The 24,361-nt window shown below is 41.4% G+C and overlaps 4 protein-coding genes across 9 annotated transcripts in view; 1 reads left to right on the top strand and 3 right to left on the bottom strand.

Annotated features, from left to right (window-relative positions):
• Positions 1 to 5,612: 5,612 nt before the first annotated feature.
• Positions 5,613 to 6,632, bottom strand: LOC115171681 (acylpyruvase FAHD1, mitochondrial-like). The gene has a single exon (XM_029728723.1). It carries the CDS (start codon positions 6,550 to 6,552, stop codon positions 5,896 to 5,898), a length of 657 nt encoding a protein of 218 aa, XP_029584583.1. The 5' UTR covers positions 6,553 to 6,632; the 3' UTR covers positions 5,613 to 5,895.
• A 28-nt stretch (positions 6,633 to 6,660) lies between these two features.
• hagh (hydroxyacylglutathione hydrolase) lies at positions 6,661 to 12,670 on the top strand. 3 transcript variants are annotated; one of them, XM_029728722.1, is made up of 10 exons: positions 6,661 to 6,679; positions 7,011 to 7,072; positions 7,771 to 7,961; positions 8,060 to 8,124; positions 8,276 to 8,393; positions 8,482 to 8,590; positions 10,408 to 10,511; positions 10,763 to 10,864; positions 11,399 to 11,478; positions 11,716 to 12,670. In XM_029728722.1, the coding sequence occupies exons 3-10, from the start codon at positions 7,857 to 7,859 to the stop codon at positions 11,813 to 11,815; spliced, it is 783 nt and encodes a 260-aa protein (XP_029584582.1). In that variant the 5' UTR covers positions 6,661 to 6,679; positions 7,011 to 7,072; positions 7,771 to 7,856; the 3' UTR covers positions 11,816 to 12,670. The 3 variants fall into 3 exon arrangements, with proteins under 3 accessions (XP_029584582.1, XP_029584579.1, XP_029584581.1); XM_029728721.1 differs by lacking the exon at positions 6,661 to 6,679 and adding an exon at positions 7,552 to 7,613 and having other exon boundaries at positions 6,986 to 7,072; XM_029728719.1 differs by lacking the exon at positions 6,661 to 6,679 and having other exon boundaries at positions 6,935 to 7,072.
• Positions 12,671 to 13,093: 423 nt separating this feature from the next.
• On the bottom strand, positions 13,094 to 20,940 carry narfl (nuclear prelamin A recognition factor-like). Of its 2 annotated transcripts, none has more exons than XM_029728717.1 (11): positions 20,834 to 20,940; positions 20,059 to 20,154; positions 19,609 to 19,752; positions 19,326 to 19,458; positions 19,061 to 19,195; positions 17,366 to 17,484; positions 15,537 to 15,666; positions 15,334 to 15,406; positions 14,988 to 15,125; positions 14,500 to 14,657; positions 13,094 to 14,170 (listed from the first exon to the last, which is right to left on the bottom strand). In XM_029728717.1, exons 1-11 carry the CDS (start codon positions 20,897 to 20,899, stop codon positions 13,929 to 13,931), a joined length of 1,434 nt encoding a protein of 477 aa, XP_029584577.1. In that variant the 5' UTR covers positions 20,900 to 20,940; the 3' UTR covers positions 13,094 to 13,928. The 2 variants fall into 2 exon arrangements, with proteins under 2 accessions (XP_029584577.1, XP_029584578.1); XM_029728718.1 differs by having other exon boundaries at positions 19,326 to 19,455.
• Positions 20,941 to 21,055: 115 nt separating this feature from the next.
• Positions 21,056 to 24,361, bottom strand: part of LOC115171678 (hexosaminidase D-like) — a 20,612-nt gene continuing 17,306 nt past the window's right edge. For all 3 annotated transcript variants that reach the window (XM_029728716.1, XM_029728714.1, XM_029728715.1), the window contains exons 11-14: positions 23,188 to 23,263; positions 22,744 to 22,842; positions 22,501 to 22,590; positions 21,056 to 22,333 (exon numbers count right to left, since the gene is read on the bottom strand). In XM_029728716.1, the coding sequence (XP_029584576.1) occupies positions 22,141 to 22,333; positions 22,501 to 22,590; positions 22,744 to 22,842; positions 23,188 to 23,263 (458 nt within the window). In that variant the 3' untranslated portion in view covers positions 21,056 to 22,140. The remainder of the gene's footprint in view (positions 22,334 to 22,500; positions 22,591 to 22,743; positions 22,843 to 23,187; positions 23,264 to 24,361) is intronic.

The following is a 24,361-nucleotide window of genomic DNA, read 5'->3' as shown; positions in this document are numbered from 1 at the left end:
CCTGGTTACATTGAACATGCCATCGTAAAACAACCCTGACATCATTGCGCCCCATCGTGAAAACAGTAGTACCAAGACATAATTTCTCACACGTGAGCCAAAAAGGGGATTTTGGAGTTTAGAACACTCTACTAAGTTATCCAACAGAAATGACAAACTGTGATGCTATGACTGTAGTATTACTGTAGTGTACAATAACCAATCATTGCACTTTAGTTTCCATACACAGATCATTCCACAGATAAACCCAGAGGGAAACTGTGATCCAGTTGTTCTGACTGATTTGTTTATATTGAAGAGGATGGAGGTTTTAACAATGTAGACCTATAAAACCTGTACATGACTGAATGAGTTCATCAATTAAATTACAGGTTCATAAACCTTAACGTCTTCCGTTCCGCAACTAGACAATTTGTTGTGGCCCTAGTGGTATGCAGCTCTTAAGAATCTGAGGCCACAATTTGATGCATGCCATCACTTCCTAGCATTGTGGATTTGTTTACCCTTATGAAAATCACCTGACGTGGATACGGTTACAGCCCTGTAATTATTGGAGACCTATATATTTTGCGTAAGGGACGGATGAGACGTATATGGGCATATGGCAGACTAATCAGAACCAGTCACGGAGGAGGGTTAAATGATTTTGAGGGTTCTCAGTTTGAAGAAAAAAGGCTGATTTGTACACACCAGATAAAAGCAGGATTACAGCGTAAAAGAGGTTTCCTTTGATTACTCATAAATGAAGACAGTCCGTACTACAAGGACTCCACACATTTTCCACACACTCTGTGGTTAGGGTAGTACACTGTATCTTGTTAAACGAGTGACTCTGGCTTTAATTGTCCAGAGTAATTTGGCTCAAAATGGTTTTACTTTAAATTGGTGGTGAGTAAGCCTGTTTCAGGGAATGTTTTTTAGAGATGGGGATTAGGAAGTTTTACAATGGGACTTTATACTATTTCAGGACAAAACTCTTGCTTCAATACCACTTAACATCCAAGTTGCCAGTCATTTATAATTAGCTTATTGGGGCTTTTTTGGAAAATTCACACAATTAAAATTCATAGGATGGCAGACACCCAGAAATGGCAAGGTGCAGAGCTAAATTGCTATTACCAATTGGATGGGAAATCTTCACACTTGAAACTATAACAGGGTTTTAAATAAATTATTTACTACAGTACTGTTGACAGTCGCCACATTCCAGCCATTCTGTTTTGACTAACAACTGAATCTATATCACTTAACATCTGAAAAGCACAATGATATCACAGAGTCCTTGAAGACTAGAGATTGCCTCGAAATATACTGCGTTCACACGCAGGGGAAGCATCTCAGACAAATGAAATGGTAACTGATACCTTTCTGATGATATCACAGAGTCCTCGAAGACTAGAGATTGCCTCGAAATATACATCTACTACTTAGTGAACCGTTGACTAGGTCTTCAATTGGTAGCATAGTACCTTCAGAGATGATGTGCCCTACACTTAGAAAAAAAGGTGCTATCTAGAACCCAAAAGGGTTCCATAGAAGAATCCTTTTTGATTCCAGGTAGAACCCTTTTGGGTTCCATGTAGAACTCTTCTACAGAAGATTCTACATGCAACCCAAAATGATTCTACCTGGAACCAAAAATAGTTATCCTATGGGGACAGCCGAAAACCCTTTTGGAACCCTTTTTTTTGTAAGTGTAGCATGGTCCCCGATCTGTTTATGCTGTCTTTTCAACTCCTATAGGCTATATGGTCATTGTTTGGAGTCAGGCCAAACAATTACCATATATGAGTAGGCAAGAGGGCACAAACAGATCTGGGACCAGGCTAGCTGTACCCCCCTTTCAGGTGCTACCGTGCTAAGCCTTAATGAAGTACACACCTGTTATGGTACACGGTTCAATTTCAGCTGCCAAGGACTCCATTCTGCATGCCATAAGTCAGTATTTAAGTTCCATGGTATAGGACTAGTTTTATATAAGTCTATGGTAAAGCTTTGCCATGCCTATATAAAACACTAATTGGTTCTTGATATGTTCCATGGTTTTATTAAACCCAACCACCCACTTATAAATTCTTTATGATGGATTGACTTGAACACAAAGTAATTACTTCCATGTGTGGGAGATCAACTATAGTCAAAGATTCAGTCATTAATTAGGACATTTATGAAGAGGACAAGAAGATAAACTATGTAACTATTGGTTTCCTAGACTGACAGACATACAGATGCGCGCGCACACACACACACACACACACACACACACACACACACACAATCCAAACTTAAACACAATATTTTTCTCAGCTAATCGCCAGCAATGAAATCCCATACTATCTATTCCTCGATAGTTTCCTGTTTGTTGCCATGTGGACATATCTGTGCCTTGTTGTCATGCATGTGATATTGAATCGTCCCTCACTCAGTCTTTCCACTAGCTGTGTGTGCCTGTGGCGTCTGCTTTCTTAGGATGGCCACACCACAGTACAGTCTGGTGACATACATACAGCACAGCACGCAAGCAGAACATCCCAAACTGTCATTTTCTAAACGCAGACGTGGCAAGACTGGATAAAAAACTCTATAGGACTCTCAAAGTCAAGTCTATAGGACCTTCTCAATAGTACACTTGAAAAATGACTTCACTTGAACAGACACAATAAAAAAATGTAAGTTGTCTACCGTTTCCCAATCACCGCACAGTCTACAGATGAGCTTGAGCTTGGGGTGAGAAATCGACAAAAAAGGTGGTAACTGCTGTCTGTATGGACCCAAATGCAGGAACTCAGTGTCCTCAAGCCAAGAGAGGAGAGATACCTACCTGCTACTACCTCTACCACCCAGTCATGGGCCAAGAGAGGATAGATACCTACCTGCTACTACCTCTACCACCCAGTCATGGGCCACGAGAGGAGAGATACCTACCTGCTACTACCTCTACCACCCAGTCATGGGTTGCTGATGAGTGATGAGGATGGATGAAGGTGTTGTAGCGTGTCATACAGACTGTCTGTGTAAAATGAACCTCCAAAACTCATCTGCCTTCCTTCCTGCCTGTGTCTCACCTCTGCCTGCTCCTGGAATGACAGCTACCAGCCCTGTCATCTTTTAAAGATCCACCACACTCACCTCCGCCTGCTCCTGGAACGACAGCTACCAGCCCTGTCATCTTTTAAAGATCCACCACACTCACCTCCGCCTGCTCCTGGAACGACAGCTACCAGCCCTGTCATCTTTTAAAGATCCACCACACTCACCTCCGCCTGCTCCTGGAATGACAGCTACCAGCCCTGTCATCTTTTAAAGATCCACCACACTCACCTCCGCCTGCTCCTGGAATGACAGCTACCAGCCCTGTCATCTTTTAAAGATCCACCACACTCACCTCTGCCTGCTCCTGGAACGACAGCTACCAGCCCTGTCATCTTTTAAAGATCCACCACACTCACCTCTGCCTGCTCCTGGAACGACAGCTACCAGCCCTGTCATCTTTTAAAGATCCACCACACTCACCTCTGCCTGCTCCTGGAACGACAGCTACCAGCCCTGTCATCTTTTAAAGATCCACCACACTCACCTCTGCGTTCACACGCAGGGGAAGCATCTCAGACAAATTAAATGGTAACTGATACCTTTCTTGTGTGACTGAGTGGGTGAGTGTCAGTATTTGGTCATGTTAACTTGGGGCTTATTTTTATGTAGAAATGCAAAAGCTATACCCCACAGCAGAATTGCTTTTGTTTCCCCACTCAAAAGAAATAATTATGTGTTTTCTTTTCACAATGGGATTCCCTTTCTTCAAAGAGCGACTTCACTCTTTGGCTCACTTTTACCCCACTGGCTTGATGCCCTGCAATGAATGACATCATTGTTACTGTCAGTGTGTGAGTGTTGGGTTGGTTTGAAGACACGCTGTGGTCTGACTGCAGGTAATCCACTCCCTGAGGCCTGAGAAGTGTACCTTCTCAGGCCTCTCGCTCGATGACAACATGCCATTTCACTGTGCTGAATGCTAAGCCATGGCTCCACACTCGGCTTTGAACTCATTGTTCAAGCCTAATAGAGGAGACTAGAGGATAATACCCACAGACACATATAAGCTAAGATGACGATAATCATATCTCGTAAAAAGGAGCACCTGTAGCCACACAAAGCGTACAGATGCATATGCTATAACCAATCATAGTTCACCAGACTGTATCATAGACGATAGTTGGGAACAGTTACAGCTACAGTGAGATTCTTATTAAAACGGAACCTTTCATAGTTGCTATGATGATGAACAAGTTGGACATAACCCTAGTCCCCTGGAGGCTGCTGGGTCATATAGTTGTGAGGCTGGGTGATAGAATTCCTCTGAGGTGTGGGATGAAGAAGGTGTATACTACACACAGACTCAGGTTACAGGGAGAGACAGGCCTGGGACGAGCCAGGTTGAGACTGTGATTGATCCTGATAGCAGAGGCCTGTGGGAGAAGTGTAATTCAACCTGGAACAGATGTTAAACACCCCGGGAAGAATGTGGTTACGGAGAGGGCAGAGCTGGCAGACCCACACGGCCCTTATTTACCGCCATCATGGACAACGGTTGAGCCGCACAGCGCGAGCCAGTTACAGATAAGAGGATACATTTGACTGTGGATTTGAGAAACTGAGAAATGACGGACTGTAATCAAGTCAGACAGAATTTACACAAGCCTGAAAATCTGGAGTCCTGTCCTGGAAAGAAGCTAAATGAAAAAGACTTGTTTGATCCTATGACAAGAAACATTCCAGTTGAGAGTTGTTGCAGGTTGAAAGAAATCATACCATTTTCACACTACCGTGCCGACCCGATATCAATATCAACTAGCCACTATGGTGGACACATAACCAGGCAAGCTCAGTACAGAAAAGCTCAGGTTAGTTTGACTCAGTTATGTGAAAAGCCCTTTAGTCTGTTCCTCTTCAAAAGATAGAGATTCAAGTGGAGATGGAGGGTGACAAGGGGTTACCTCAGGCCTGAAGTCTGATACTCTGATCACCTCCAAAAAAAACACAGGTGTAATATGCTGTCTCATAAAGCCAGTGGATGAAGATAGTCTCCTCTTCACTGTTATAATGGGATAACATGCAGCAGGCCCACAACACAACTAGAGCAAAAACCTCCCTAAACTCTCTCAATAAGTCATGTCTCAAACATCACTCATCTTTGACACTGTAGTGGAGACTCAATTTCATCTGTGAAATGTTTGAGATTATAAAAGGCACACCAATATAAATTAACATTTACAACAACTGTAAATGTTTAATGTGACTACTTATTCAGGCTGCTTTGGCTTTGAAGAGGATTGGACCTGTAAGAGAAAATCCCCAGATTTTTTCCCTATTCATAGTAGAGTAGACAGGAGTTCAAAATGCCATGGGCAATGTTCCTCACAAACAGGAGAAAAAGAGAAGATTTTTAAGACGAACATTCTAACTGTGATCACAGTGATGTGCTGTGACGGAGGCTGTTGTCTAGACCAGAAAACAACAATTGGTCAGGTTAAGATTAAGATCAGTACCTGGCCCACTTGTTGAGGATCTGATTTAGTGAAATCTACTGGACCAGAAATTCAAAACAAGACTTCAAGTTCTGTATCAATCATATTTCCCATTGTAAAATCAATACATTTTTTAGTCCAGTAGGCTACATTGTAATTGTGTATTAGAATCTTTGAGTAAGCACTGCCCTCTGCTGGTTTCAGAACTGCAACAATGTACTTGATCAGTGTGGCCATTCTGCATGAAACAGGCCTACCTAATGACTCCAGTGTAATTCCATACATTTCATCCAGCTCTCTGCTCTGATTAAAAGCAAATTACAGAAATGTACAATAAAATAAGATTTTAATAGAGTTTGCTAATCATCTGTCAAAGTCTGCCAACTTTAAAAGTCATGCTGACAACATCATCTATGCCAGCATGTAGTTCATCGTGCACCTGCACAGCGGATACACCCTTGGGAGTCCCAGTGAGAATCAGATCCCCCTCTTCTAGGGTGATGATCTCACTGATGTAGCTGATGAGAAAGGGAATGGAGAAGATCATCTGAGAGGTGCAGCCATTCTGGCGCATCTGGCCGTTCACTTTGAGCCAGATCTTTACGTTTCCCGGGTCGGGTATCCGCTCTTTGGGGATGAATTCACTGACGGGACAAGATGTGTTGAACGCTTTGGCCAGAGTCCACGGAAGACCTTTAGACTTACAGTCATCCTGGACGTCCCGAGCTGTCATATCCAAGCACAGGGCGTACCCTGCGACGTGTTGCATCGCGGAGGATTGGGGTATAGCGGTGCCCCCTTTCCCGATGACCACCCCCAACTCGATTTCATGGTGTACACTGTTGGAGTATTTGGGAATGAGGATAGGTGAGCCCTCTGTAAGATATGCAGATGGAGTTTTCAGGAACAACACGGGCTCTGTTGGGACGGCGTTATTCAGCTCCTTTGCATGGTCGGCGTAGTTCCTCCCAACACAGATGATTTTCTTTCCCCACTCCCAAAATCGAGATACATTTCGTGAAGTCATTGTAAAGAAATCTTATCAAGTCTACAGCTGCTCCGAAGCAGTTCTTACCATCAAATCGACCTTTGCCCGCTACTGCTTCCTTGAACAAACCTGTCAAACGTACGGAATCCCAGAGTGGACAAAAAAGGTGACGTGTTACATAATAAAAGTTCATTCAGAAATGTGAGATATTTCGATACGAAGGAAATGCATTATATAAATATTACAATGAAGCTAAATTAGTGCATATATATTACAAACTCAACCCTGATTACAAATATGACGTCGTAAGGTTCCGTGGGTTCGCTTTCTCCAGCCTATCAGCTGATATTAACGAGCTACTCCCCCGCATTCGATTGGCGTATCTGTGGAGGTCAACGTTAAAGAAGGCGGAACTCTTCTTTAAACCAAATTTGTCTGGTTCATGTACATGCGATTGCGATATTAGCAAACAGCTACAGTGTTGCTATGTTTTACAGGTCACTGGTAGCGAGTGCCTGCACTCTTGGCGTTCTTGGAGCCGCTGCAACGTATAAAATTGGTATGTTTCGCTCACGTCCCGATCTTTCAGGTTCTTTCCACAGCTACATAACAACCCTGAAAGTTTTTAAACGAACTGTCACTGATGACACGCTAACGTAAGGTTAGCTAGCTTTCCTATTTGTAGTTTGCACAGCATAGTCAAATGCTAGCTAGCTACTGTCAAAGCAGCCATATATCTTTGAAGCAGCTGTTCCGAGCTAGCTAACTGGTGTTGATTAGCAAGCCTCTGATGCTGTTGCATCATCCCCTTGTCTGGCATTTCCTCTTACAGTTCTCTCACACACAGACTGAACGGAAGGCTTAGCTACTATGCACAGAATGTGGCAGCATCGAAATATTTGCAAACCATTGGATTCCAGTTATTTTTATTAATTTTTCTGATCTTACTCCATAGTACTTTGGCTTTGTGCTCTCTGGCTTGTTTACTTTCATGGGAATGACAACTTGAATAAATTGACAACAAGCTCTCTCTGACAGGGTTACAATAGCTAAACTTTACTTGGCTGTTCTCCAAGAACCACGTAGCCCTGGTGTACATTGTAAGCACGTTTACCTTCTGTTTGCCCTGTATGTGAACTGTATTTTTCCACGATAATGGATTGGTTAATATTATGTCAACTATTTATATTGTTACGATGACAAATTGGTTAGTGAGTTCTGTTATGTCTAATGTGATGAATTGTAAATGTTGTGTAGCCCCTGCGCACGTCCAAGCAGCCCTTCTACACCAGGAAGCTCCTGATATCCCGATAAGGAAGTCTTTACTGGTGGCGCAGAGCGACATGAAGGTAGAACTGCTGCCAGCCCTCACTGACAACTATATGTACCTTCTCATTGATGAGGAGTCAAAGGAAGCTGCCATCATAGACCCAGTTGCACCAGTGAAGGTATGAAATGAAATATAGCCTGCTGTAGGTTAGTTTTGATGGATCAACAGTAGGATATTATGCATATACATTTTCTAATCATTTGATTGTCTCTTCAGGTTGTAGAAGCTATCAGAAAGCACGGTGTGAGACTTACGACAGTTCTGACCACCCATCACCATTGGTAAGTCAAGTTGTCAATCATTGTTTTGAATATCACTCGGTGCAAATGACTCAGCGAAATTACCATTGTGAGCAGTCCAATAACACTGAGATTAGATATACCGACATTATAGGATTTCTATGTACCATGTGTTGTCTCCTTCTCTCTACAGGGACCATGCGGGAGGCAATGAGAAGATGGTGAGGCTGGTGCCTGGTCTCACTGTGTACGGAGGAGATGACCGGGTGGATGCCCTCACTAAGAAAGTCAAACACTCCAACACGTTCAAAGTAAGGCCTTATACCTGAGTAACTACCAGCAGAATAACCTATGTAATAACCATAACAAGCCTAAAACACCTGTCTATTTCATTGCCAGGTTGGTTCACTTACAGTCAAGTGTTTGTTTACGCCATGCCACACCACTGGCCACATTTGCTACCTTGTGACCAAAGACAACAGCACTGAGCCTCCAGCTGTCTTCACAGGTAAGTTACCGGTATCTTTCCAATTTGACTGTATCACCTACTGTAATAGAGAGCAATAGTAATGGCATGTTGGCTAAAGCCCATGGGAAATGAATAGGGGTTTTGGATAAAAGCCGAAAATAACAACTGTGGTAAACACAGGCTTAGGAGATCTTATACATTTTGTTCTATGAGATAATCTATATCAGCTGATGTCCCTTTGTGAGTTTTGAAGCATTTAGTCATCAAAACAGCACATAAAGGCTTCATAATTCATAAAGGTCATGTTAACTGACTGATATTCTCATAGAACAAAACGTATAAGATCTCCTAAGCCTGTGTTAACCTCAGACCTTATTTTCTGAGTTTATCCCAAAACCCCATTCTTTCCCAACTGGTTCGTTCAGCCATTCCTGAGGTACACTACATGACCAAAAGTATGTGGACACCTGCTTGTTGAACATCTCATTCCAAAATCATGGGCATTAATATGGAGTTGGTCCCCCTTTTGTTGCTATAACAGCCTCCACTCTTCTGGGAAGGCTTTCCACTAATGTTCGAACATTGCTGTGGGGACTTCCTTCCATTCAGCCATGACGTGAGGTTGGGAACTGATGTTGGGGGACGAGGCCGGCGTTCCAATTCATCCCAAAGGTGTTCGATGGGGTTGAAGTCAGGGCTCTGCAGGCCAGTCAAGTTCTTTGACACCGATCTCGACAAACCATTTCTGTATGGACCTCTTTGTGCACGGGGCATTGTCATGCTGGAACAGGAAAGGGCCTTTCCCAAACTGTTGCTACAAAGTTGGAAGCATTGAATCGCCTAGTATGTCATTGTATGCTGTAGTGTTATGATTTCCCTTCACTGAAACTAAGGGGCCTAGCCTGAACCATGAGAAACAGCCCCACACCATTATTCCTCCTCTACCAAACTTTACAGTTGGTACTATGCATTGGGGCAGGTAGCGTTCTCCTGTTATCCGCCAAACTCAGATTTGTCCGTCGGACTACCAGATGGTGAAGCGTGATTCATCACTCCAGAGAACGCGTTTCCACGGCTCCAGAGTCCAATGGCGACGAGCTTTACACCACTCTAGCCAATGCTAGACATTGCGCATGGTGATCTTAGGCTTCTATGTGGCTGCTCGGCCATGGAAACCCATTCATGAAGAGCCTGAACTCGGTAGTGAGTGTTACAGACGATTTTTATGTGCTTCTCTGTGGTCCCGTTCTGTGAGATTGTGTAGCTTACTACTTCACGGCTGAGCCATTGTTGCTCCTGGACGTTTCCACTTCACAATAACAGCACTTATAGGTGACTGGGGCAGCTCTAGCAGGGCAGAAATTTGACAAACCGACTTGTTGGAAAGGTGGCATCCTGTGATGGTGCCACGTTGAAAGTTACTGAGCTCTTCAGTTAGTCCATTCTACTGCCAATGTTTGTCTATGGAGATTGCATGGCTGTGTGCTCAATTTTTTTATATATTTTTTTACACCTGTCAGCAATGGGTGTGGCTGAAATAGCCGAATCCACTAATTTGGAGGGGTGTCCACATACTTTTCTATTATTTTTATATATATATATATATATATATATATATATATATATATATATATATATATAACTCATTTGTTGTTGTTTTTTTAAAGCCAGGAGAACTCTATTGAAGTCTGAATAGGCTCGTGGTAATACAGTTCGTCACAGGGGACTTCAATCTCTTAAACAGTTCTGATCATTAAACATGAGTTACCTAAGTAAACCTACAGTAGTTATCTATGTATTATTAAATCAGCAGATTTTCATGGATTCCCTTTGACGCTTGTTATCTTCCTGTTTAGGGGACACACTGTTTGTTGCTGGCTGTGGGAAGTTTTTTGAGGGTACAGCTGAACAGATGTACAGGGCATTGATAGACGTGCTGGGACGTCTGCCCCCTGAAACAGTAAATATACCGCTATCGCGCGGTGTTAAAAATCAACTTCTAGATATAACTTTCTTTACATGTAATGACAGCTAATGGATTAACACTATTCAGTGTCTGTCTTTATAGGTTAGAAAAGGTCAGTTACTATTACATTATATGGGACCAAGCACGTGTCCTGACAAACTCTGTGGTGTTAACACGACAAAGTTTATCAGCACACGTCCTTGGTCATGCTGCAGATGGGAACAATAGTGTTGTTTGTGTTCCAGCGTGTTTACTGTGGTCATGAGTACACCGTCAACAATCTGAAGTTCGCTCGACATGTGGAGCCTGACAACGAGGTCATCAAGAAAAAACTAGCATGGGCAAAGGTATATCTTGATACATTTCATTAAAGGCCCCGTGCAGTCAAAAACATGGTTTCCCTGGGTTTTTTATACATTTCCTCACTGAAGTTGGAATAATACTGTGAAATTGTACACAATTTTGATTAATGCCCTTAGTGTAAGAGCTACTTTTAAAAGATTGTCAGAAATTTCTGCTGTTTTTGGTAGGATGGAGTTTTGGCCTTCCATGGTGAAATCACCATGCGGTAAATTAGTTAATAGACCAATAAGAAAGGGTTCCAAACCTCTCTGCCAATAACAACAAATGTTCAGTTTTCCCCTCCCACTCAGACCACTCCAAGACAGTAATAGCTAAATATTTAGAAATTTCCCTTTTGCTAAGAAGCTATTTTTGACCATTGTTGTCAATTAAAATCACAGTAATTTATTTAATTGTTACCCAGAAATGATATTGAGATAAACAGCTGCATTGGTCACTTTTTGTGTGTGAACACATGGCCATGGCGATCTTTAATGTAATCAAGAAAATGTATAATCTGCTTTTTATTAAATCTGTAGGAGAAGGTCAGTAATGGAGAACCCACCATCCCCTCCACTGTGGCTGAAGAATTCAAATTCAACCCCTTTATGAGAGTGAAGTAAGGACAACTGATGATTCAGCCATTTTTATAAAGCACTCGCTCAAGTGGGCACAAGCAGCACTGATCTCTTATACGAGCATCAGACAATCCACAAGTGCCCCTTGAGCTTTGTGTCATAGAGGAATGCAGGGAAAATGAGGGAGAGGATTTTAGCATGGAAATGAAAGTGCCAATGCTCACTCTGTATGTAGTGAAATAATTTAAGTGACATATATTCTTTCCTTTCTATTCCAGAGAGAAGTCTGTGCAAGAGCATGCTGGGCAGAATGACCCTGTTGAAACCATGAGGAGTCTCCGTAAGGAGAAAGATGGCTTCCGGGTCCCCAAGGAGTGACTGCAGAATGGAGTCTAGTGAAATCCGTTCCACTACATGCGTAACAGTGCACTGCGACTTGTTACTAACAACTATGGCAAAATATTTCCTACCTGTTTCATTCACTACATAAAATACTGTATTTACTTCATTTCAACCTTCTGTACATTAGCTTGTAGACCTAATGCAAGCATCAAGCAAACAAAATATTGTAGTCTCGTCATGAGGAAGACTGGAGATTGTGTATAAACTGGATTTACAGAATAAAATTTGATCTGTATTGCAGAAGATTGATTTAAGAATCTTGACTTAAGTTTTAATTTCTTTTAATCAGGTTTGATTACTGAAATGTACAGTTTGATGTAGTGAATACAGTATTGATATTCTGTAATGTGAAAAATAATATTTTAATAAACCCCAACTCATCTGCGGAAGCAAAACAGAACTATAAAAAGCAGGGAGAAGCTTGAATAAGTAGATGTCTTAATGTGCAATGTTTGTAAATTAATTTAGACTTTTCTCTGTATAAAGCTTTCTTATGAAGTGTTTTATTACTTTAATATGGTATATTCACTGAAGACAATATTTCAGAGGTTTGTGTTGTCCCTTTAGAGAAGCCAGGGCTACTTTAGTGTGATTGTTGGACTTTTAGAAATTCAAGACTGAAGTGCTTCCAAACATCTCTCATACTATAGAAAATAAGACAACTTCTGCTCTTTTGTTAATCAAAAGCTCCATATGTGTATATATATATATATATATATACACATCAGGATTTTTGAATGCCGATGTGAAGTTCGGGATGCATAGGTTTTAATAACAGCTCCATTGTCTCTTTCACAGAAAAAGCAATAAAGCAGATGTATTCTAGTGTTAGCCTAACAATTCATTTCATATTTGTGAGATTCATATCCCTAATGACTATTACCCGCTTGCAGATTTCTTGGTAAAACGGTGATGTTTGCTTGACATTCTGTATTAACATTTCACCACATACCTATAACAAAAAAGCTGCTAAACATTTTAATATATAAGCAATATATTTTGACATATTGCTAATATTACTAGTCCATATTAAATGGTTTAACCTAGCTGCTTAACTGACAGAGCATACTGTATGAAGGTGTGTGCTTCTTGTTCTCACCATGCCATACAACGGAAGAAAACACTGAAAACATGAATGTAAATATTTAAAGTGTATGCTCATTTCTACAGCTAAAACTGTTCCTTTGTATCAAGTAAACGTGTCAGTATGTAGATCAATGACTGCTGGTACATGGAGAATAACGTACTTGAAAGTTACAATAAAACATTTTAATATGCAAAATATGGATCATAGATTTTCATTATAAATAAGGCAGAAATGATATACATTTAAACTAAAATATTTCTTTAGAATTCCATCAGAAAACATTTCAAGAGTACAACAAATACTTTTCAGTGCATACAAGTGAAATAACAGAATTTGCTGCTGTATTCATAATTAGTGCACACTTAAATGTAATAATTATCCAACAACATTATTCCCAGTGGTCTGGTATGAATTAGCTTGTGCGTATAGAATCTATAGCATGAATGTATACAGGCTTTATGTTGATATAAATAAATGACAGGCCACCACAGAAATGAAACACTTGGAGATAATGCTCTATTTGACCTGACAGACAGTCCTTTAAACACAGACAGGATAGAAGGAAAGATAAGAGAGGAATAGATAGACAGAGAAAAGAGATGAGGGGTCCTTAAAAGCAGAGAGGGAGGAGAGAGTCAAGAAAGAGATGGAAGGAAAGTGCTAAATTCAGTCATCCAGTACAGATAGAGCATAAACATTGACCCAAGGTCAAGTTTTGTTATTTCACTCAATGGTTCAAATAATCCTAGAATAGGGATGCATCTCAATAGACAAAATAGATGTTCTATCATGCCTTTTTCTTTATTTCTACTGATATTAAAGAACTAGACAGGTGACAGAAAATAACCAACAAGAACCGGCCATGTTGCTTCCACCTAACCTGTGTTCAACTCAATGGAGATGAAACAGAGGAGGCTACTTTAGACTATTGAGATGCACCCTGACACTTGAGGACAGACCATTCACTTACAGAAACCCTTCAACATCCTTTCACCCTCTTCTTCACCATTTGACAAGGAGTCCGTTGGTGGCCTTCTCCACTGCATGGTATTGTGTGTGCAGCAGCTCCCTGGCTCTCTCCTCTCCTACACTCTGTAGCCAGGACTGGTACAGCTCTGCCACGCGCTGGTCCTCCTCTGGCACTAGAGGGCGCTCCTCCCTGTACAGATCCTCCACCTGCTGCAGCAACTCCTTGTTGTTCTGCTCTGGTAAGGGCTTCACCTGGCCTCCCCCATTCAGACAACCTGTATACACACACAGTGAGGAAACACAACACACAACTGATTTTACAGGTTCACTTTGACTTAAACCAAAAAAATGCCATTACAAACAGGAACCATTCCTCAGGGGAATTCTAATACTAGCTGCTGCCTGTGGTAGCTTCTGTGCAAATGTAGAATAGAGACTTCAACCATAGCAGTAAATAAATAAATGGACAAGACATTATAATTCAATTCCACCCTCTTGAATGTGGGAAGAAAAAAAGAAAAAAGAAAAAAAACATGTATATAGTATCTTGTGTTTATATTAAACACAAATGTAAACCAACAAACAAAGCCTCCTCTTTCCTCACCTGACGGACAGGCCATGACCTCTACGAAGTGGTAGGATGACTTTCCCCTCTTGAGTTTCTGCACCAGGTTCTGGATGTTGCGGAAACCGTAGGTTGCGGCAAAACGCAGCACGACCACACCGTCCCTTTCCAGGGTCACCTCCTGGAAGTCCTTGTTCCTAAAGGGGACAGGTTAATCAGGGTTGTGTTCATTAGGCACCAAATGCAAGAAATCAGACAAACAGGGAAGGACTACTTGGATTTGTCCAATCAGAAACGCCTGTTTCTTAAACTTGCTCTAATCTCAGGGTTATTCTTCTCAACAAATCTATACTTCCATGGCTGACAGGAAGCAGAGACAGACTTCCCTGCACATCTCGTGGAAATGAAGAGAGACTGAGTATTTTGCCTGCACTATTTCACAGTTGACACAACTAAGTGAAAGCTAACCAATTAGCAGAGGTGAGCTCCTAACAGGGCTTTAATACTGCAGGGCCCGACTGACTTACTTGAGTGTCTTGTAGGTGAGCTCCTTCACCTCCTCTCCAAACAGCTGTCTGGCAGCGTGTGTGAACACATGATGGAGGTATCCTCCTGAACCGCTCCCTGCATGGCCCAGCAACTCATCACCACACACACTGCTGAACCTACAGGGACACAAGTGCACACACACATCAGCAAGTGTGGAGTTCTCCTGACGCACATTGCACACACACACACACACACACACACACACACACACACACACACACACACACACACACACACACACACACACACACACCTACCTTCTGGAGTTCTCCTGACACAAGTATGTATTCACTTATATGTAAAAGATGAGTTTCAAACCCTTACATTGTATCTAATGGGGCTGGCTCCACATCACTGAGCAACACTTTCTCTTCCTCTAGCATCTTCAGAACTTCTCCTGTCATGAAATAAACAGAAACACACATCAGAAAATGTACATTTAAAAATGTGTTTCGAAACGTAAAACACACACAGACACACACACACTGTGAATACTATCTGCCATAGTAGTTTAATGTCCTCCCTACCTGAAGTGATGACACAGTCCACCTCTCTGGTGTCAGCCTCCTCCAGGTAGAAGTCAGGCCTGGAGGCCTCCAGTTTCTTATCATAGCAGGGCATCACAGTCACATGGTAGATCTGCTGAGGGTTCAGGCCCTGCAACAACACACACCTGTCAGTCATATCCTTTAGAAGATCTCATCCTACTATACAGACATGATAGAATCATCATCCAAAATGAACACAAATTCTTATCATCTATTAAACGTTACTCTACATCTCTGATCTATATCACCTGACTCCATTTAGTCTATTCCATAACTAACATCTAGATATTTAACCCTGCAGTCTGCATCGCTGGATGTCAGACTCCTGCATCATCAGCTGGGGTCGGCTTCCGGTTCAGAACAAATCAAGAAAACACTTTTTTTTTTTACAAACCCAGGAGCTTGTCTTTTTGCGTTATGTGAATTCCATTCTGTGAGCGGTGAGGCAGACATAGAAGGCTACCAGCCACACACGCAGTTAAAGTGTGGAGCAGGGAACTGTCCATTATTTGTGTGGTGCAGAAACATTTTAATTTCTCCACATGCAGAGCTTATGTTCCCTTCCCCCACATAAGAATACATTGCCAAGTTGACGTTCCCTGGCTAGCCTATCTCATGCGAAAATGGCTAACGTAACAGGACAAATAAAGAAATTAAAAGTTATGATGGGGGAATACACAATCGTGGAAACAGGTGCTGCGTGAGTGAAATCCCCACTTTGGAAGGATTTTGGACAAGGTCAACAACTTGGTAGATGGATGCACAGCCTGCAAAAAGTGCAAGCAGGTATTTGTTGACGATAATTCAGTTAATTATTAGTGAATGATTATGTTCATTCAGGCTTTCGTACATTTAGACCATACGCAGGCCATATAACGTTTAAACCAGTGCTGCTGGTAAAAGTGTAGCCTAGTAAATAAATTACTCTGGGAAAGACATGCTCAGGTAGTTTAGTGACTTGTCAATCTTTTTTAAACCTCCCGCTTTGGGCTGGATGTGTCAATGTGTAGTTTATATACGCATAATCTATGAGCAGAATTACTGTTTTACCTCAACCACAAAATCCCTAGTTTAAAAGCGACTGTTTTCTGGAAGCTGTGTTGCGCCATCTTCCCTAACTTCCCCCCACATGGGCCAGCCCCCTAGCAATTCAAGTTCCAGCCAATGAGATTCAGCCCATCGCTATTTGAGTGACAACTAGCAAGTATTACACACAGCAGAGCAAGAGAGAGAGAGAGCAATGACGTGGAGCACATATCTGCAAATATGTTATGTAGTACACCATTTTCGGGGACCACTTTTAGCTCGTGGATGCTACTTTCAGAACTACTGGCTAAAAAGTATACAAAAGTACCAGAGAATCCCTTTAAGTTTCAATTAAATAATTTGATTATCCAAACAATATTGAATGTCTTGTTTCGTTATGTCGGCTATAGGCTTCATGAAGTAAGAAGGCTTATTGGAAGGCTTTTCAAAGCGATTTGCGTTGTCAATGTGCCGCATTGCATTGTGAAGAAAAAATATATATTGTTCTTAATTCATGTTGAATAGACATGCAGACAAATTCATTCATGCAGGGAAGAAGAATATTAGCTTACTACACAGGAGTCACAAACACTACATAAATAGAAGTTATTTGGCGGGTTAATGGATCAGCTCGCGGAACAATTTAATGCGGCTCGGTCGGATTGCACAGAAAGATCTCTCTTGATGTCGGGTAGGCTCAGAACTTGTGGCTGGAGCGGGGTGGGTGCGGCTCCAAAAAACAGACCCATGCAGGACTCTAGTGTCAATGAGCCCCTACCAACCTGCTGGCCAGCGAAGAAGCCCTTCACCAGAGAGCCCATCATCTGCTGTGGGGAGCGGGTGGAGCTGACGTAGGGCAGGATGAACTCGCCATGGGTTTTCTCTGCATAGCAGATCCAACCTGAAGACAACACAAGCCTGTATTATTAGTGAACCTGAAGACAACACAAGCCTGTATTATTAATGAACCTGAAGACAACACAAGCCTGTATTATTAATGAACCTGATCACAAGCCTGTATTATTAATGAACCCGAAGACAACACAAGCCTGTATTATTAATGAACCCGAAGACAACACAAGCCTGTATTATTAATGAACCTGAACACAAGCCTGTATTATTAGTGAACCTGAACACAACACAAGCCTGTATTATTAGTGAACCTGAAGACAACACAAGCCTGTATTATTAGTGAACCTGAAGACAACACAAGCCTGTATTATTAGTGAACCTGAAGACAACACAAGCCTGTATTATTAATGAACCTGAAGACAACACAAGCCTGTATTATTAATGAACCTGAAGACAACACAAGCCTGTATTATTAATGAACCTGAAGACAACACAAGCCTGTATTATTAATGAACCTGAACACAAGCCTGTATTATTAATGAACCTGAACACAAGCCTGTATTATTAATGAACCTGAACACAAGCCTGTATTATTAATGAACCTGAAGAGAAGCCTGTATTATTAATGAACCTGAAGAGAAGCCTGTATTATTAATGAACCTGAAGACAAGCCTGTATTATTAATGAACCTGAACACAAGCCTGTATTATTAGTGAACCTGAAGACAACACAAGCCTGTATTATTAATGAACCTGAAGACAACACAAGCCTGTATTATTAATGAACCTGAAGACAACACAAGCCTGTATTATTAATGAACCTGAACACAAGCCTGTATTATTAGTGAACCTGAAGACAACACGAGCCTGTTGTATTAATGAACCTGAACACAAGCCTGTATTATTAGTGAACCTGAAGACAACACAAGCCTGTATTATTAGTGAACCTGAAGACAACACAAGCCTGTATTATTAGTGAACCTGAAGACAACACAAGCCTGTATTATTAGTGAACCTGAAGACAACACAAGCCTGTATTATTAATGAACCTGAACACAACACAAGCCTGTATTATTAATGAACCTGAACACAACACAAGTCTGTATTATTAATGAACCTGAACACAACACAAGCCTGTATTATTATTAATGAACCTGAAGACAACACAAGCCTGTATTATTAATGAACCTGAACACAAGCCTGTATTATTAGTGAACCTGAAGACAACACAAGCCTGTATTATTAATGAACCAGAAGACAACACAAGCCTGTATTATTAATGAACCTGAACACAAGCCTGTATTATTACTGGACCTGGAAGAGACCAGGGCCTGTATTTATAAAGTGTCTCAGAGTAGGAGATGATCTGTCCCCCCCTCTTATTCCCTGTTCTGGCCGTGACCCCACTCTCTGAGGGTGTCTCAGAGGGAGTTGGGATATGCAAAAAACACATTTCCAATTAATACACACTTGTACATGTGTGAAACAGGACAAAAATAATCACCCACCCACTTCTAATCTGAGGAACTTTGTGAAATTGGGCCCTAGTTTCTGAAGTTCTATTGGAAGGATTCTGGCCTGGAGATAATCAGGGGCTAGTTAAGGTGTTGAGGTATAACTGGTTACCTGGGCAGGCAGAGGCCAGCATGGGCAGGGCCTGCTTGTCTTGCTCCTTCCGATGGAACCGCTCTACAAACTCTCTCTGACTCTCCAACAGGCTGAAGGTCCTGCTGAAGCTGGTGTCAAACACGTGGTGAACCCCTGAAACACAACGGTCACACCAGTCAGTATATTTTATCTAAATATAATGTATCTCACTAATGTGTCAGATAAACCCATGTCCTATATTACACAGATACACAATGGTTTATCTTTTAACCTTCACACTCACCCAGACCCTTGAAGAAGGCGGTCAGCCTCCTGCCTGCCTCACTGCTGCTAAGGCCGTAGCGTGCTGCCAGGGAGGCTCTGGACTGTGGGGATACAGACACCACCACCACCTTCTGCTCTGCTACACCTGCCTGCTTGGGAGATGAAGGGAGACTAGTTACACACAGGGGAGACAGATACAGGCACCATCATCATCACTAAACACGCTGGGTTGAGTATGACTGGTGGGTCCTGTTTGTGGGTCTTCAGATGGATGACAACACACACACACAAACACACACTACCTTGTTGTTGCGTAGCACCCTGTAGATCTCTTCATGACTCTGCTGTGTGATAAGGACACTCTCAGCTGAGGTGATGCAGCCACTGCAGGCCAGGCAGTCATTCAGAGTGATCTTAGCTTTCTCCAGCTTCTGCTTTCCACCATCCTGGAGACACAAAGAACAAGATGGAGTAATATTGTACTGTAGGTTAACAGTGAGAAAGAAAATGTGTGTCTCAAAAAGTAGCATCCGCTACTCAAATTAATTTGAAATCCCATAAAGCAGCCATATTGCTTTTACTGATCCTGTGTCTTCAGAACAAGTTCAGGTGAAGGCGAGATGAGAAGAGCAACAAGAGAGTTTTGAGATTCACCCTTAGTGAATTAGGCTCATGCTAGTTGACATGTTAGTCAGTGTAACATCACAGCTCCAGCTGTGGTCACTATGTGGGAAACACTGAAGCATACGCACCTGTTTAACCTGGAAATAGCTCCCATCATCTTCTATTTGAATTTTAGCCACAGATCTGCCTTGCTTCTTCTCCACCTTGACTGGTTTCACACATTCCTAAGAAAGGAAAGGGGAGAAAGTAGCAATCAGTTTAGGGGGGAAAGTACAATCACAAACAATACTAGCTAGCTTAGTCACATCCAGGTGCTTACAGTACAAGGACCAATTAAATTAAAGTGAAAGGAACTAATGGTGTGTCTGTCTGATTACAGATAAAAGTGGATATATTTGGCTAAGTTCTTCAACCTAGGAAGTTAACGTTATCTAGTCAAATAAGTCATATGTCATTTCGATGACCTAGCTACTTAGCGAGAGAGCAAACCAACTAGGTAGTAGAGGAGGCTGGAAGGAAACAACGTCTGAATCCATTCTAATGATCTCATTTCAGTCATTACAATGAGCCCGTCCTCCTAAAGCTCCCCCACCAGCGTCTGATACGACTTAATGAGATTAAAAAACGAACAAATGCGCTTTCAATTAAAAACCACCATTGCTTCAATCAATTTACACAGCAATGCCATTAACGCAATATACGCCTTTGGAAGTTGGACAGATAACACTCTATTTGACAGCTAGCCAGTACTTTAGAAGTTAGCTAACTACAGTCGCTAGCTAGCTAACGTTAACTAGCTACTGAGAATAGCGACCAGTGAGTGGGTCGTTAACATTAAAATAACATTATACCTATGCTAAAATTAGGTAAAACGTGTTTGTTTTATGGTTAAGTGTTATTTACCTGGGAAGGAGTGATAAAATCATCTAGATCTGTCAACTGCAAAACACCACTAAATTGGGACACCATGTTTAGTGCTGCAGTAAAGCAGTTTGTGTTTACTTTGAGTGTCGTAAAGATGTTTCGTCGGATAATGAGCTTCTCTCACAATACCAACAAGATTTGATACTTAGTATTTTTAAACAGTACCCACGTTTACCGAAGCGATTAAATAAAAATAAATAATGTGCGTATGAACCCCATTTATTTAAGCTCTCAGTATTCACATACCAGAATCAAATCATATAAATCTATGAATCAATGTGCTTTTTTAATTGGTATTGTACACTGTCAGCATTGAGGTAGGCTATGATAAAGGAAACCCAAGGTGACCAAAATACCATAACCTACACATCCAGGGAACTGTCAGAGCTCCTCTTTAAAGAAAATATCCAGTATTAACAATAAAATAACAATAATCAAGTTAAAATCGTAATACATTTCAATCAAGCATAATCAACTAATATGTGCAACATACACAATCTTCAATTTGTAATGACTGCACAATTAATTTGTAATGACCAATGTTCAACAATCAGACAGTGTTTTAACCTGAGACTGTGCAGCAGCATATCAATAGAACATAAAGAGCTACATCCTGTAAGCTGTAAAGGCATGTTAACATTGCAGTATAATATAGACTGCATGAATCTTACAGTGCAATTTGATCATAACTGGATCAGTGTTCCTTTCTGTTGTGTTCATATTCAAGCATACATTTGTAATTAACAAATATTTGCTCATAACTCATAGACCATCTGAGGCCCTCATGCTAAAATTCCAAGCAGTAAAAAACATATTATGCCATGGTTACTGGCAAAAACCCTTAGTTGCATCATGTGGCAACAGGGAGGATCTAGAAAAAACATATACAGGAAACTTATAATGATAATGTAATACAGACAGTGTTATAACAGAATGTTATTCTCATCAGAACTCCCTACTACAAATAAACAAACAGAAAAACAAACATACAAAGAAACAGATTCAGCTACCGTACTGTATACAAAGAGCATGATTTGCAATGTAAATATGAGCCATGTGACACGTCACTATTCAGCACAATCACACAGTTAATGGCTTGTAAAGCCAGAGAGCCAACTTGTGGACCCTAGTTAAGGCTACAGCTAGCACCAGTTTAACTATGGTCCAGTATTTCCTGGTCAAGTCGCATGGTCTTGAAAAACTCCTTTGGACATACCATCAGCAGGTACTATGTGCAAAGTTATAACCCAACGGCATCAGGTCTGGAGACTGTACAAGACCAGTCACTATAAGGTCTTCAGTGACTTGGGCTGTCCGTTCAGTTTTAGGATTCGCTCGGCATCCCGTGCATTCTCTCTCAGTAGATCCATGTTGGCGTTGACATTCTCCTCCATCCACTCCTCCACTGTGTCTGGGAAGTAGATACCGTCCATCTCCATACGGAAGTTCTCTATGTACGTCTCCCACTTATCCAACAGTCTGGAAGAGGAGACAAGGGTTTAACTAACGAAGAAGAGGCACTTTTTATTCCATTGTCCTCCAAGTGGCTGAATATCTCTCATACATCCAGATAATGTCTCTGTGGTGTTAATGGTGAAGAGAAAGGTGATGGCTAACCATCAAGAATTTAAAAAAGCAATACTTACTTCTTCAGCCGACCTTGGAAGAATCCTATAATTCTTGGATTTGCAAAATTGTATTTTCTGTGGTAGCGACTGAAACCCCCTTTGATGTGGCTGTATGAGATAAACATCAGATGAATAGACAATAAATTGCCATCAGAAAAATATATGGTATTTTCTTTGCTTCTGAATGACTTATCTAATTACTTATGCTGTCTTCTTCATACTCTGGAATCACAAATAAAAAGTAAAGCGATGGATGTTTACTAGTGTTTCATGAGGGCCTCCACCTCCTTCTGCAGGTTTGTGTGAATGTAAAACACCATGTGGTAGATCTGAGAGCCTGAGAAGGCTCCACTCCCCTCACTACAGAGGCAGACAAACAGGAGAGAAAGGTCAAGCACTTTACCAAACAACATATGTTTTGTTAAGTTCACAAAGCAAGGCATTTCAAGTAATATGTGACATGGTACAGTTCAGGTTGACTTAAGAAAGGAATGTAGCCACACACTCTTGCTCTGACACAAAAGAGAAATCACCAAGTTCCACCTTCCTCACCAATTTTCAGGTGTACGTTTTCCTTTCTCTACAAAATTGCAATTGGTCTTTCTCATAATACAAAACAGTATTTCAGTTGAAGTTGACTGAAGAAAGGTCATCACATTTGATTAAATAGTACTGTTTTACTACTAACTGAAAACTACTACTAACCAGATATCTTTCTCCACCTTGATGTTGCAGCCCAGTATGTGGTGAGCCTCCATCTTTGCCTTTTCGTCAAATGCACCTGTCCAGACACATGCATAATGTTAGTTACAAGACCGGTGTAGTGTAATACTTTACCGATCTCATGTCCGTAGTGGACACGTTCTTTGGAGAGCTCACAAACTGCGCAACACTTCTGATATTCACCAGTTTTCTGTCAATTGCTTTATTGTCTTTTGTTTGGAGCACATGTCTGGTTTCTCAGTCTTGTAAATGTTGAGTGCACCCACTCTCACATAGTGCCAGGATAGGTGTGGTTTATTGTATTTAAAGAAAGAAATCGACTCAACAACTATCTTTTGGCATTTTTTTCATTAGTCTACTGTTGATACAGTCCCTACGTTTTTTATAGTCAGCAGTCAAGTTTTCAAGATATAGGATTTTCAAGAAGCAGTGTCACTTGCCACATCATCATGATGATGATGCGTTTGAATCATATGATGCATTTTGCAATTCCAAAATATAGTTTTGGAGTGGATTCTTCCTTTAAGTGTCCGTTTGGGTATGTTCTCATGAGTTCTGGTTGAGGATTTGTTTAGGGAGGCTGCAACAGAGCCTAGCAGACCCCACCTGTTAGAGCTCTGCCACCCAACCCGAGCCCGGCTGGACCTGACATTATACATCGGGTTAGGGCCGGATAGGGCCTGTTTTTTCATCAATAGCTAGGTTATAGGCAGGACTCGGGTATAACTAAATTGATCACTATCATTTTCAAGCTGAGCCATTTGCTTGTGTATTGCTGCGCAGCACAGTCATATCTGACTAAGATCAACCTCATCAAATATAAGCCAGGAGAGATTATTTCAACGGAAATAATGTTCCTTGAGTTTTGTCAACGTTAGAGTGACGAAAAGTAGCTTACAGCTAACTGCTGTCTCATGTCTCTTCATTGAGCAGAGCAGCCCAAGCGGAGCCGTTGCAATGGATATTCACAGTTATTTCTGATTTCGGGCAGGGCTGGGCCTTAAATTTGGCAGAAGCAATCAGGCCTGGGTAGGGTAGGGCCTTGTCACAACTATTGTGGAAGAGAGAATGGGACCAAGGTGCATGGGTTGCGTGCTCAACATATTTATTATAACAATGAAAACACCACAGAAAAACAATCTAACGACAGGAACAG

Source organism: Salmo trutta, chromosome 32, assembly GCF_901001165.1.
Source record: "Salmo trutta chromosome 32, fSalTru1.1, whole genome shotgun sequence".
Classification (NCBI taxonomy): domain Eukaryota; kingdom Metazoa; phylum Chordata; class Actinopteri; order Salmoniformes; family Salmonidae; genus Salmo; species Salmo trutta.
The sequence above is the reverse complement of the archived record's forward strand: the minus strand, read 5'-3'. Positions and strand labels throughout refer to the sequence as shown.